The sequence below is a fragment of the Procambarus clarkii genome, chromosome 34, assembly GCF_040958095.1.
Source record: "Procambarus clarkii isolate CNS0578487 chromosome 34, FALCON_Pclarkii_2.0, whole genome shotgun sequence".
Classification (NCBI taxonomy): domain Eukaryota; kingdom Metazoa; phylum Arthropoda; class Malacostraca; order Decapoda; family Cambaridae; genus Procambarus; species Procambarus clarkii.
The window spans coordinates 37,353,697-37,367,501 of NC_091183.1; the positions used below are offsets into that span (position 1 = coordinate 37,353,697).

Here is a 13,805-nt window from a genome sequence, read left to right on the forward strand (position 1 = left end):
CCCTCTGATTATTCCGCACATTTGATGGTGCTACATAGCCTTCCCGGTTTGGTGCCTTCTTTTGATAATTACTTACTTAACAAAATAGACGTGATAAACAATACATGGGATTACTGTGATGGGTGGGAGGAGTGGAGTGTTACATATGAAGGGAGTCTAATGAAGGCAATAAGGAGAATACAGCTAGTCTGAAGATATATTTTGATTCATGTTTTTGGAAGGGAAAGCTCTTTGGGGACGGCACCCTTTCCAAAATAATTAAAACTAACATTTTGAAAATTTAAATACATTGAGTGAACAATTTTATAAGGCAAATGATTTTAAAACTAAGCACTTGCAGACATTGTGAAATTAGCAGTCACAACAAAAATATAATACTTTGGCTATTTCATATTTCAAAGAGATGGGGGGGATTGATCTGACACAATTTCTCTTGCTTGCCTCTATGGACACGAGTGCAGCAATAACTAGGAAACTGGGTGTTAAGTTATTAATGTATTCTAAGGGAAATTTGTCATTGACCAAACTGTAAAATAGTTTCTCTTAAGAGGCCTGAATCCTAACATGTATAAATAACATTAAATTTTAAATTACAAAAATTTAATGATGTTAGTACATATTCACGTTTTGTTTACATGTTAAATTGTTCACTATGTAGCAAGTCTTATGTCTAACCCATTTTTAAATGAACTCCCTCCATACTGACTAACAACCACGGGAGACATCTCCCGTCACGCAGGGTGCAGTCGCACCTCCACAGATCTCCAGTATCAGCTCTTGATACTGGTAATGGCTCCAAAGGACCACCACTTACGGGCTATTCATGCCCGTGCCACCTTTTGGGTGGCTTATTCATCAATCAATCAACTCCGAAACACTTTTGTTGACTTCCTTGTTTTATGTTGTTCATTCTTGCTAATATCTCAAGTCTTGCCTATTTCACTTTCTTTAATCCTGGTCCGAGAAAAAAATCCCAGTGATTACTGTGAGCAGTTTTGCCAAAGATTGGTATTTAAACAAACCAATGCAAAACTAAGTACTGTATTTCCACTATAAAATGATTAAAAATGTCAAGGGGTAAACTTTGACTCCGTCTTCTTTATACAAGATACGTTTTACTTTACCAGAGGTAAACATGGCTTGTGGTGCAGCTGTGGATAGTATTTAATCCATTTGTTGCTCACTGAAAGAAAAGAAAATGGGCTACAAATGTTGTTTATACATGTGCCAATAACATTATTATGAGCATTACATTCATAGGACAAATGTATCTTTATTTGTTTTTTGTGAAATCTGATTAGAACTGTTAATAGCTAGGGACACCTTTTTCACTACCAGCCCTCACTATTTAGGAACACGCTTCTCACTACCAGCCCTCACTATTTAGGAACACGCTTCTCACTACCAGCCCTCACTATATAGGGACACACTTCTCACTACCAGCCCTCACTATATAGGGACACACTTCTCACTACCAGCCCTCACGAAACAAATCTAACCCCCAAAATAGTCCAAGTTGTCTAACAACTCTGACAATGACAACAAATTGGAGGGAGGAATGATATGGGGTTAAGGCGCGTCGTACCCCACTTGGTGCCACGGAGGACGGGGCAGGCGGAGTGCAGCGTGCGGTGGTCGCCCTTCCCCGTCGGCGACAAGTTATACCAGAACACTGCACTGCCGGCCTCGGGCTCCACGCCCACGCCCACACGAGGGAACACCGTCCTCCCGCCCTCTTCTACCTCATTCATCTACAACACAAATATATTACCAGTAGCAGGAGATGAGTCACAATAACGTGGCTGAAGTATGTTAACCAAACCACACACTAGAAAATGAAGGGACGTCGACGTTTCGGTCCGTCCTGGACCATTCTCAAGACAATCGACTTGAGAATGGTCCAGGATGGACCGAAAGGTCGTCGTCCCTTCACTTTCTAGTGCGTGGATTGGTCAACATATTACCAGTAATTAAGGGACGAATGCAATGGCCTTGATGTACTGATTTTGTTGTATAGGCAATAATGGGATTCTATATGCAATACATGTAAAGTAAATGGGATAAAACAATGTCTTTGGTGATGATAATTGCAAATGGTTGTGTACTTACGTAGAACATGAAGGTAGCGATGCGGTCTCCATTTGGGAACTGTTTCATCAGCTTCTGATCCGGCTCATCTGCCTCCCACTGTCTCACGGTAACCAACATTATTACTTGTAATTACGTCACGAGAATTAATAACATAATACCCATAATAAGTAGTGTGAGTAAAGATAAAATAATATATATTTTGGGGGACAGACAACCTGTGCATATATATATATATATATATATATATATATACTTTTGGGTCGAATGAAGGTCTTTCCCAAGGTGGAATTACTGACCCTCCCCCAGAATGCAACCCCCACAACAACCTGACGAGGGGGGTAGAAATAGCCTAAGCTACTCTATCCCTTTGAGATGTATTTATTGCTTATCTCAATAAACATACTTGAACTTGAACCTGACTCCTGGGTACCTAATCATCACGCACCACTCCTGAGCCAGGTAAGTCCATTACGGGCTCACCATAGCCCGTGCTACTTGGAGCTTGTTCCGAGTAGCTGAATCTATAACAACAACAGGTACCTATTTACTGCCAGGTGATGGGAAACGTGCCCACCCATTTCCGTCCCACCCGCGAGTCCCAATTGTGAGTCGAGAACTGGCGAGGCCTGTGCCGTCAATAGTCCTATTTACTACCCCAGTCCTTAAGAATATTTATACGTGACACCTAACACATGGTCACTATTTTCATGCAGAGCGGGAAGTGTGGCCTTGTACGCTGTCTCACTCCTCAAGTTGCCACTGCACATTACAGACGGCACTATATAGTAGGCATCCTTCAGTCTCGGGAGACTATGGAGTTGCGCCCTAGTTGTCAATCCTGGTGCAGCGTCAGACGGCACTACACATTAGCAAATCACTACACACTGTGTATACAACTCCTCAGCACCATACATGACAACCCATCACCATACAGGATTACAGGACAAAGCCAATACCACACAGGACAAAGCGTCACTATACAGGAGAAGACACGAGCATGCAGGACAAGGCAGGTCAACTCACTAAGGTGCGGTAGAGGGCCAGGAAGTCCATATGGAGGACGTAGTGGCCTCCAGCGCCGTACAGGTTGGCCTGCAGCATCTCGGCCTCCCCCTTCTCCTCAGCCATCTCAAGACCTGCCCAGGACCCCTAGTTAGCTCCATAATTACCACCAAAACTTGAAATGATCGTGTTACGACAGTCGTGGGAGGTGTCTCCGGTCCCCAATCCTAGTCTATCACGAAGATGTTTTCTCTTAATAGATTTTCACACTTCTTTCTCTCCCTCTCTTCCATATCTCTTTTTTCTGGCTCTCTCTTAGCTCTTGCTTTCTTCTCTCATCTCTCGCTTGCTCACCGTTAACTCTCGTTCTCTAATCCCTCACTGTCTTCTCTCTCGTCTCTTGTTTCTTGTACTCTATTATCTGGCTCTCATCTCTCTCTTATTCCTCGTTCTCTATCATCTCTCGAACTCTCATATCTCTCTCATCACTCTCCTAATGCTTATGCAACAGTACCTAAAGTTTACGTAACAATACCTAAAGCTTATGTAACAGTACCTAAAGCTTATGTAACAGTACCTAAAGCTTATGTAACAGTACCTAAAGCTTATGTAACAGTACATAAAGCTTATGTAACAGTACCTAAAGCTTCATGTAACAGTACCTAAAGCTTATGTAACAGTACCTAAAGCTTATGTAACAGTACCTAAAGCTTCATGTAACAGGATCTAAAGTTTATGTAACAGTACCTAAAACTTATGTAACAGGATCTAAAGCTTCATGTAACAGGATCTAAAGCTTTGTGTCAGTACTTAAAGCTTATGTAACATTCTTGCGTCAATTAAAATTGGTCTTATATTAAAAAATATGCTGAATGATATATATATATATATATAATTTAAAAATAAGCTAAACTGGTTTTATTTGATGCAAGAGCCAAACTGAATACAATTACTCAATCAAAATAGAGGATGACGTACCAGTTAAGGCAGCAATCATGCGGTTGGCAGCGCGGACGACTGGGTGGACGTCACCATGCAGCCACGCGAGGTACGATGATCTATAGGCGAAGGTCAAGTCCTCCTCGAAGCCCTGCACCTTCGCCGCCTGCAGCTGGACACACATACACCCTTGTCAAAGTGCTAATTTGACTCTTGTGGTATGGTTACATTATTCCATGTCGGAATTAGCTTTGTTGTTATCCGGTAGGACCTATATTATTGTACCTTGACAAGGAGGTACGGTAATAAAGGTCCTCGATAGTTTTTTTTCTGTGTTTGAGAAGTCCAGCAGACATCATACTGACCCCGTGAGTCACACGGACTCTTAATGCTACCATAACAAAACACAAAAACGTATTTGATTTTAGGTAATTACTTAGCTTGCAATTAGTTATGAAAATGTGTATTATTTGTATGTATAAAAGTATATTTCAAGATGGCACTGGAGGAGACTGTAACAAAGCATTACGTTATCAGTTAATAGAGAGAAGTGTGATTTTCACACTAACTGTGATCGGCTGTGGGATGAAGCCTCAACCAATCGGTGAAGAGCTCTGTATTAACCTAGTTGTGCTTGCGGGGGTTGAGTTCTGCTCTTTCGGCTCGCCTCTCAACTGTTTCTACTACTACTATTATTATTTTTCCCCCGCACCACACACACACACACCCCAGGAAGCAGCCCGTGACAGCTGACTGACTCCCAGGTACCTATTTACTGCTAGGTAACAGAAATAGGGTGAAAGAAACTCTGCCCGTCGTTTCTCATCGAACCCGGGACCACAGGATCACGTGTCCAGTGTGCTGTCGGCTCGGCCACCGGCTCCCCAGGCTCTGACGTAGTGTGAGAGCCTCTGACTCAGGCTGGTGCTGGAGAGTCCACCTCGAGGAGGAATTGGCCAGCTCACCGGCGCTCTGAGTCATCGGTATATATTATTCATAATAATTTGTACACCAGCCCGTGTATGATAGCGGAAAGTAGCAAGTCTTAGACGCTCATCTCAAGAGGCCATGAATTTCGCATAGTTTCAGCGTCGTCGAGAGGTAGCAAAGATGGCTTAACTTTTCTTGCAGAGTCGTTGGGAGGTGCTCATGTTTGAACACCATCTAATGCATCATGTGCTTGTGGAACACTTAGAAGAAACATGTTTGTCTCTTAGTACTGACATAACTCCAGTGAAGACAGATCAGGTCTAACAAAGCAGTTACGTTGCTATGACAATGATGAAACTGGAACAAATAGTTGGTTGACCGCTCTCCTTCACTGCCAGAAAGTGCCTGTTGCCGGCCCGCATGAAAGGCTCCTCCACAAACCTGAGACTAAAACCTATACTCACCTAGTTGCGCTTGCAGGGGTTAAGCTTCGGCTCTTTGGTGCCGCCTCTCAACTGTCAATAACCTTCATAAGTGTTGGGGCGGATGAGGGGAGTTAGGCAACCCACAACAGTTGCCTAACTCCCGGCTACCTGCTTGGTGAACAGAGGCATCGAGTAAAGGGAAACGTGTCCCTCTATTTCTGTCCTGCCCCGGGAATTGATTCGGGGTCCCTCGGTTGAGCACGCAGACCACTGTGCTACAAACCCCATACAAGAACACACGAAACAAGGGGTTGGAGAGACAGATGCGTAGCTGGATAACAAGAGACAAACTATCTAGTCCCAGAATGCGGAGAGGACTCGTTATTAGCCTAATTACCAGACGTCTAATAACAACATCTTCGACAGTAAGGCCCTTTGATGATGTCGCAAAACACACCCACGTGTCATAAACAGTACAAAGAACAAATTCATATGCGAGAGAGGATGGCAGGTGAGGCAGCACTAACCAGCGGTCTAGCCAGGTGGCGGAGGATGACCAGCTGGCGCTGAGATAAGACGTGATGGAAGGAGAGGATGAGAGGCTGGAGGCTGTGCTCCTCCACCTTAGCGGGCATCAGCGTCAGCCACCAGCTGCCACGAGCATCCACACGACACCGCAGACGGCTCCTCTCCCTCTCACTCTGCAACGATCGCAACAATAATAACACTAGTAGTAGTAGTAGGCATCCATCAGTCTCAGGAGACTATGGAGTTGCGCTCTGGTTGTCGGTCTGGAGTGGCCTCACCAGGGCGCAAAGCCACGGTAGGTTGATTCGGGGGAGAAGCTGTTACCCAGGCAGCAGGTCCCCCGAATAAATCGTGAATAATAACACTACTACCATTATTATTTACGATATATCAATAATGTTATTACACAGAGACATCACTCTAGCGAAGCCAGAGTGCAGGGGGGGGGGGGGGGAATTGTGTGGAACCCTGGTTCGGCTTCAGTGGAGGCCTCGGAAATCCTCGTCGGTTCAGTAGAACTCCAGGATGCTCTTATTTTACCATGTGGTGGCCTAGTCGTCTAGAGCCTGTGTCTGGGAATACCCAGCGCATAGGTTCGAATCCTCATCACGGCTCCTATGGATATTCTCAATAATGTTGTTATTACTGGTATCATTCATGTTATATTTGGGTTTTAACTATACTTCACCTTTACTGTACCCAAACTGGTACACAACAACGAGTACATAAAATAAACATATCAACATCGCTATAGATACATGTATTATGCTATCTTTAATAAAGATACTTTATACTGCGACATCCCTGATTGCACTCAGCTGCTCAAGACTGTTACACGCGAGTGCGTGAAGCAGTGCAACCCGTTCTCGCACTTGCTTCAGTCAATATTGGCTTATTTAATAAGTGCATATGTGACATACTAATTGATTGTGAATATTTTAGTTTACCTTGAAAAGCTTCATAGAAAACACCGACCTCACCTAACCTTCTTAGTATGTTAAGATAAGCATCTTATTGCTTCTTATTTACAATTATTACTTAACCTATCAACGGTATAGGTTAAGTAATAATTGTAATTAAGAAGCAATAAGATGCAGTAAGGCACTCTAGCTGCCATTTAGGTTCTCTGATATCCTCCGTTACTCTAGCCTGTTTCCTTATCTTGTGACTCAGTGTCGTGTGCGGCTCCGTAAACTGAAGTAATTAGCAGGAGAAAACACTAAGACAGTGTAAGTACAGAGCACTTGAAATGGATATGAGAACAGGCAGAACGTGAGGACGGAATGCGGGAAGAGTACTATTGGGAATTGAACACCGACCTTGCAAGAGACGTTGTGCCGATCAGTCCAGGTTGATCGGACAGTGTCAAAGGGGTTTCAGTAGTCTACCCATGGGGCTATGACGGAGTCTCCTAGGACCATTAACCACGGGTCTGGGGGCTAGAACAGTCTCCTAGGACCATTAACCACGAGTCTGGGGCTATGATGGAGTCTCCTAGGACCATTAACCACGAGTCTGGGGCTATGATGGAGTCTCCTAGGACCATTAACCAAGAAACCAAGAGTCTGGGACTATGACGGAGCCTCCTAGGACCCCCTGGGACCCCCTGGGACCACTAACCATGAGTGTGTGACCAAGACAGAGACGGGCGGAGGCTCGGCGGTCGGTGGTCGTGGCGGGAAGACTGTCGGACTCCTCCAGCTGCAGCACCGCGTCGTCGTCGTCGTCCTCCTCCTCCCACCTGGCCTTCTGCACCTCCGCCGGCGTCTGAGACCAGGGTACACAACAATAAATGTGAATATAACAATGAGTCCAGTAGTGTATAATGCAATACAACGCACTGCAATATACATGAAGATGATGATGGGCATCCATCAGTCTCAGGAGACTATGGAGTTGCGCTTTGTGCATACATGTATATTATGCGCAAACAAAGATACCTTTGTGCACAATATACATGTAAGTACTCTCGTACAATACATCTCCAGGTGCTCTTGTGCACTACAGCTGCTGGTACTCTTGTATAAGGCTCCTAGAGTAGTACAGTCGGATTCCATCTCGACTCACACTTGATAATTCCGGGTTCGAATCCCGGGAGGGATAGAAATGGTTGGGCGCATTGCCTATCACCTAATGCACCTGTTCACCAAATAGTAAATTAGGAACCCAACCCCACAACAACCCCAGCTTGCTGTGGGGTTATATCCTGGGAAGGGTTAGTAGTTTGACTTTGTGGGGTGGGGGGGGGGGACCTCAATATAATAATAATAATACATTGTGTCGGGGGGACAGGAAGCCAGAGTGTATTCATACACGTTAGGCTTATAGCATTATGTTATAGGAAATGCGCCTAACCATTTCAACCCCTCCCCCCCCCCCTTTACCTCACCGGGAATCGAACCCGGAAGTCTGGATTGTGAGTCATGAACGAACCCGACTGTACTACCGGGACCTAATAAACCTAATATGTACATATACTGGCTGCCTGTCCCCCGTCACAATGAATCATTATTTTTTCTGACTAAATTATTACCTGGTAGAGAGGCAGAGGATAGTTTCCCATCCTTTCTTGGTTTCCCTTCGTCAGCTGATGGTCGTGCTGCAGAAGAAAACGGAGAACCATCACAAAAGCACAGCAAGTTAGAGTTGGGAAATGTTAATCTTGTTTGATGAACTGATCACTTAAGACAGGTAAGTGGGTCCTAGCTGCTTTTTGGAACATATGACTGGATGAACAACCCAGCTGGTTTTTTTCCTATTCGAAGTGTTGTATATGCTGCTATGGCGGTGTGTCCACTCACAGGATGAGTGGCGCTGCCCAATACTGTCACTATGGCGGTGTGTCCACTCACAGGATGTGACGCTGCCCAATACTGTCACTATGGCGGTGTGTCCACTCACAGGATGAGTGACGCTGCCCAATACTGTCACTATGGCGGTGTGTCCACTCACAGGATGAGTGGCGCTGCCCAATACTGTCACTATGGCGGTGTGTCCACTCACAGGATGAGTGGCGCTGCCCAATACTGTCACTATGGCGGTGTGTCCACTCACAGGATGAGTGACGCTGCCCAATACTGTCACTATGGCGGTGTGTCCACTCACAGGATGAGTGACGCTGCCCAGTACTGTCTCTATGGCGGTGTGTCCACTCACAGGATGAGTCAAGCTGTCACTCACTGCCGCTGTGGTAAATTCACTCATTGAGGGAAACTAAAGCATTCACTATTTATAACTAAAAGGAACTAATCATCTAATGTATACTAAACTGGAAGAGGAATTAATTTTATTTGATCAGGCTTGGAAGAAGATACAGTGTATCCATTGGGTATACCAACGGCAGTATACCAACCATACAGTGTTATAGTCTGAAAGGTGATGGAAGGTATACTCACAGCACTGATGGCAAGAACCACAAGTATACCCAGTTGATGGGTAAGGTATACTCACAGCACTGATGGTGACCACAAGTATACCCAGTTGATGGGTAAGGTATACTCACAGCACTGATGGTGAGAACCACAAATATACCCAGTTGATGGGTAAGGTATACTCACAACACTGATAGCGAGGTCCAAGAGTACACTCAGCTGTTGAATCTGTCTCTCACTATTCACTATCTGCTCTTCACCTGACGCGTGACTATCTACGCAGAAAGAATGGTGAATATGAGTATAGTGCTGCTGCTGAGAGATGCTGAAGATGACTGACATTATTAAGATGATGATGACATGTACAGTGATGATGATAGTGACAGAGGTGGATTTGGTGATGATGCCCTGGAAGCACAAACCGAAACTGTCTCTATTTTCCGCTTGTTACAACTTGTAATAAAGTTGTTACATCTTGGCTTAACGTGTTTATGACGTATTAGAACGTTGTTACAACTTGCTATATTGGTTGTTATAACTGGTTAGGAGGTGTTAAAACTTGTTCGAACGTTGTACCAACGTCGTAGTTTCGGTGTGTGTTTGTCGGGTGATGATTCAGGTAAACCAGGTCATTACCGTGAATATTATTACAATAGCAGAGCGAGATAGAATGGGACGGTTCCCCTTAGAACCAAACTCACGGTGTCTGACTTACCGTCGCTGGCGTCGCGGGCGACTTCGCGGGCGACCTCGCGGGCGGCTGCAAACCATTCAGCAGCTCGCCCATACATTTCCTGTTCGAGAGCCAGTACTCCCACGGCAGCGAGATCGGACGCCCGCAGAGCTGTGAGGGAGGGATGGGGAGGCTAGTGTGTCGGCAGATACATAATAAAGCTGTGTATTCATCAGATGTATGACTGAAGACATAACAACGCTTCGACACTCGACTGAGAGGGACAACAGAGTGTATCACTTCACCATAGTCCACCAGTGTGGGTGATGACGCGTGTCCGTAGCAATTTGCTACATACATCGTTTGTTGCGTGTCCTTGAGGCGTACGCGTCCGTAGATCCCTAACTTTTATCTTGTACGTTGTCTAGCCGTGGGAAGAGTGGTGTACGTCCCCGATCAATACTTACCTCGTACGTGGTCTTTGTTTGTGGGTGTAGTCCGCGCGTCCGTAGAGGCCTGGGGCTGTTTCTGCGCCACGGCGCTGAGGTGGGTGAGGTGGGCGGGACGCGCCAGGTGGGCGGGGTTGAGGTTGTACAGGTGGTGGAGTCTGGTGAGAGCGTGTGCTTGGGCGACCAGCTGCTGCTCCACCCCCACCACACCCACCCCCACCTCCGCCTCAGACACGCCCGACACCACGCCTGGGGGACACCACGAGGGACAAAGTATCGCTGTTATCACGCATCTACAAATGTAAACAAATCAAGACTCAGGCTCCTGGAACTCCAGGAGTTCCAGAACCCACACCAAACCCCTCTTCAAATCACGGGGATAGTTTTTTTAGATATTTGTGATGGTCTGAAAGTATATTACGGTTCCAGTAATAGTCCACATATAAACTGGTAAGAGAACGTTTGTTCTAAACAGACATTAATCTCAAGTTATAACTTTAATGTATCATAAATAGTTGGTTTAAAATATAAAAAAGTGTATGCTGAAACCGTTTTTTTAAGAATTTGTTTTTCTGTAAACAGAATTCTCGGGCACACTGAAATAGTTTTTGAATTCCACATTTCAAATTATTGTTAATACACTGTATTAACATAATCAAGTGTAATGAAACCTAACCTAACCATGGATAGAGAGTAGATAATAGCACTAATTACGTAGTCGTTTCCAATCCATTCCCTTAAGTTGACCAGACCACAGACTAGAAGGTGAAGGGACGACGACTTTTCGGTCCGTCCCTTCACCTTCTAGTGTGTGGTCTGGTCAACTTACTTTAGCCCCGTTATTGTGACTCATCGCCTGCATTCCCTTAAGTCCTCCCTGAGGACAGATTACATATAATATACAGAATACATACAAAAGCAATAACTTGAACAGTAGAGTAAAGATCTTCAACTTCCTAACGAACCAAAACCTAAAGAATAATCACAGTAAACAATCAAAGAATCCGTAGTGACAACTTCTGTCTATCAGGGTATTCACATCGTTTATAATTATCTCTTAAGAAATATCATTTAACCAACCTTTCCTCAGGGATGGGGGGGGGGGGGACCAGTTGTATAATATCTAAGGAAATGTAAAACTTTTTTAATGTAGATTTTTAACTAATTGATTCAAATTAGTTTAAACAATTAGTAACTTAGATAAGACATTATTCATTTTTAAGTAGAGAAAAATAATGATGATCAGTAAAAGTGAAAATAAAAGATAAAGGAGAGAGAGAGAGAGAGAGAGAGAGAGAGAGAGAGAGAGAGAGAGAGAGAGAGAGAGAGAGAGAGAGAGAGAGAGAGAGAGAGAGAGAGAGAGAGAGAGAGAGACATATTAACAACAAGGAAGACAGTAATAATCACCGTGCCAGTGTTGTGAGAGAGGCGGAGCTTCCCTAAGCCAGGACCAGTCCCTCACCAGGCGTCTGACCACCACCAGGCTAAGCACGGGGTCCGCCCCTGCCTCCAGCCCTCCTTCAGCTCCCCGGGTCCGCCTCACCAGGGGCCCCACCACGGTGTCGTACTCCTTCACGTACCTGCACCACACACACCCTACAGTCACACCCCCTCACACCACGTACGTCAGACACCACACCACACTGCACGTACACCCAGGTGCATATTCTCGAGCTCAATTATCAAATGCTTATATACACAAATTATTTTGTTTAATCAGTATAAAAATAATAATATATTGTATATATATCTTGCAGACGGAAGAAAGTAAAATCAGTTTATCATGTCAATGTATGATTTTCTTCTGAATTATTATTTTCTGGAACCTGCAGATGATATCTGGCAACAGACCTGGCTATAGACCTGGCAACAGACTTGGCAACAGACCTGGCAACGCGAGCGAGGTGAGGTAGAAGGTACGGCTGTACCAACGCCTCCTGCAGGTGTCTCTCCTGCTGGTGCTGACGAAGATAACCCCTCAGGTGCTCTGTAATGATGGCGTCCAGGGAGTGGGCGCGGGCCAGCTCCTCCACAGACACGCCCACCGACACGCCCACCGCCACGCCCACCACGCCAACTAGCAGCAGACACCACGCCCACGTCGCTGCTATCATCCTTGACCTGTGCTTCAAGCTATCTCTAAATACCGTTATGTTCCATATTTTCGCTTCACCTGTTATTCACAAATTGTTGATCTATGGTACTTAAATGTGTCTTTCGTCGTTATTTCTTTTGGTTGTGTTTATATGTCTATGTCAATCTCCTTCTATATCTATTTGACATGTTTCTATATATTCAGTATGTGTGTGCCTCAATATTTTCTCACAGTAAATACTTTTCTAATTATCTGAGATAATTAAGTAGAGCTACTATATGGCATAAGAAGCCTAGTACACTAGTATACTAGTTCAAATGTGTGTGAATTCTTGTGTTTCTTTGTGCAGTTTCAACCCCAACATTAAATAAACAGAATCAACAGTAATACAACGGCAAAGTTTCAACAGTAATACCAGTTAACAAACAGAAGCAACAACAATAATGAATGATGTTCAGACATAACAATCACAACATTTATTTGTTGTCATTGTAATCATGAATGAACGCACACCAGTTTGTTGACGTAACAATGAATGCCAAACACCTGTTGACATCGGAACAATAAATGCGCGCGCAAATGTTTGTTTACATCGTAAAAGTGCATGCAAATACATCCGGCTCGCCACAAAATAATGAATGCGTGCATATTTAAACTACGGTAGTCAATGAGAGTAAATTATAGAACTCGAGAATTTACGTAACATTGCGCTCTACAAGTTCAAGTATGTTTATTGAGATAATCAATAAATACATCTCAAAGGGATAGAGTAGCTTAGGCTATTTCTACCCCCCATGCGCTCTGCAGATAAGTATCTACATTTCGTTGAAATCTCTCAGCGTACAAAAAGTTATCACAGTATTTCGAACGCCATTGTTTGTTTACAATGATCAGCTGTTGTGTGCGTGTACATGGATTTGTGAAAGTCGTGTGTGTGTGTATTTACTGCTTGTGCCTAGTAACGTTGGTGATGACCAGTACCCAACAAGTGGTTGGGCATCACTGCGCCAGGGTTGGCTGCGCCAGACGTCACTGCGCCAGGCTTCACTGCGCCAGGCGCGGCTGCGCCAGGCGCGGCTGCGCCAGTACCTCACTCATCAAAAACACAAACTTCATGCCAAGTTGCTGTGACGGAAATGCCTAACTGGCAAGGTGCCTGGGTGTATCCTGCGTACGGCGCGAGGAGTTGGAGGGAGGCGGGGGGTTGGGGGGGTAAGATGAAGGGAGGGGGAGTAGGAGAAAGAGGACGGAAAGAAGGAGGAGGAAGGGGGTGAGGGAGGGAAGATGGGAGGTGAGGGGAGG

General features: G+C 44.8%; 1 protein-coding gene across 1 annotated transcript; it reads right to left on the reverse strand.

Annotated features, from left to right (window-relative positions):
• Window positions 1-182: 182 nt before the first annotated feature.
• On the reverse strand, window positions 183-10,623 carry LOC123762055 (prolyl 4-hydroxylase subunit alpha-1). The gene is made up of 11 exons (XM_069335837.1): window positions 10,427-10,623; window positions 10,002-10,130; window positions 9,473-9,561; window positions 8,449-8,514; window positions 7,536-7,682; window positions 5,915-6,088; window positions 4,072-4,204; window positions 3,115-3,227; window positions 2,110-2,187; window positions 1,586-1,751; window positions 183-1,183 (listed from the first exon to the last, which is right to left on the reverse strand). Exons 2-11 carry the CDS (start codon window positions 10,075-10,077, stop codon window positions 1,116-1,118), a joined length of 1,110 nt encoding a protein of 369 aa, XP_069191938.1. The 5' UTR covers window positions 10,078-10,130; window positions 10,427-10,623; the 3' UTR covers window positions 183-1,115.
• Window positions 10,624-13,805: the final 3,182 nt, after the last annotated feature.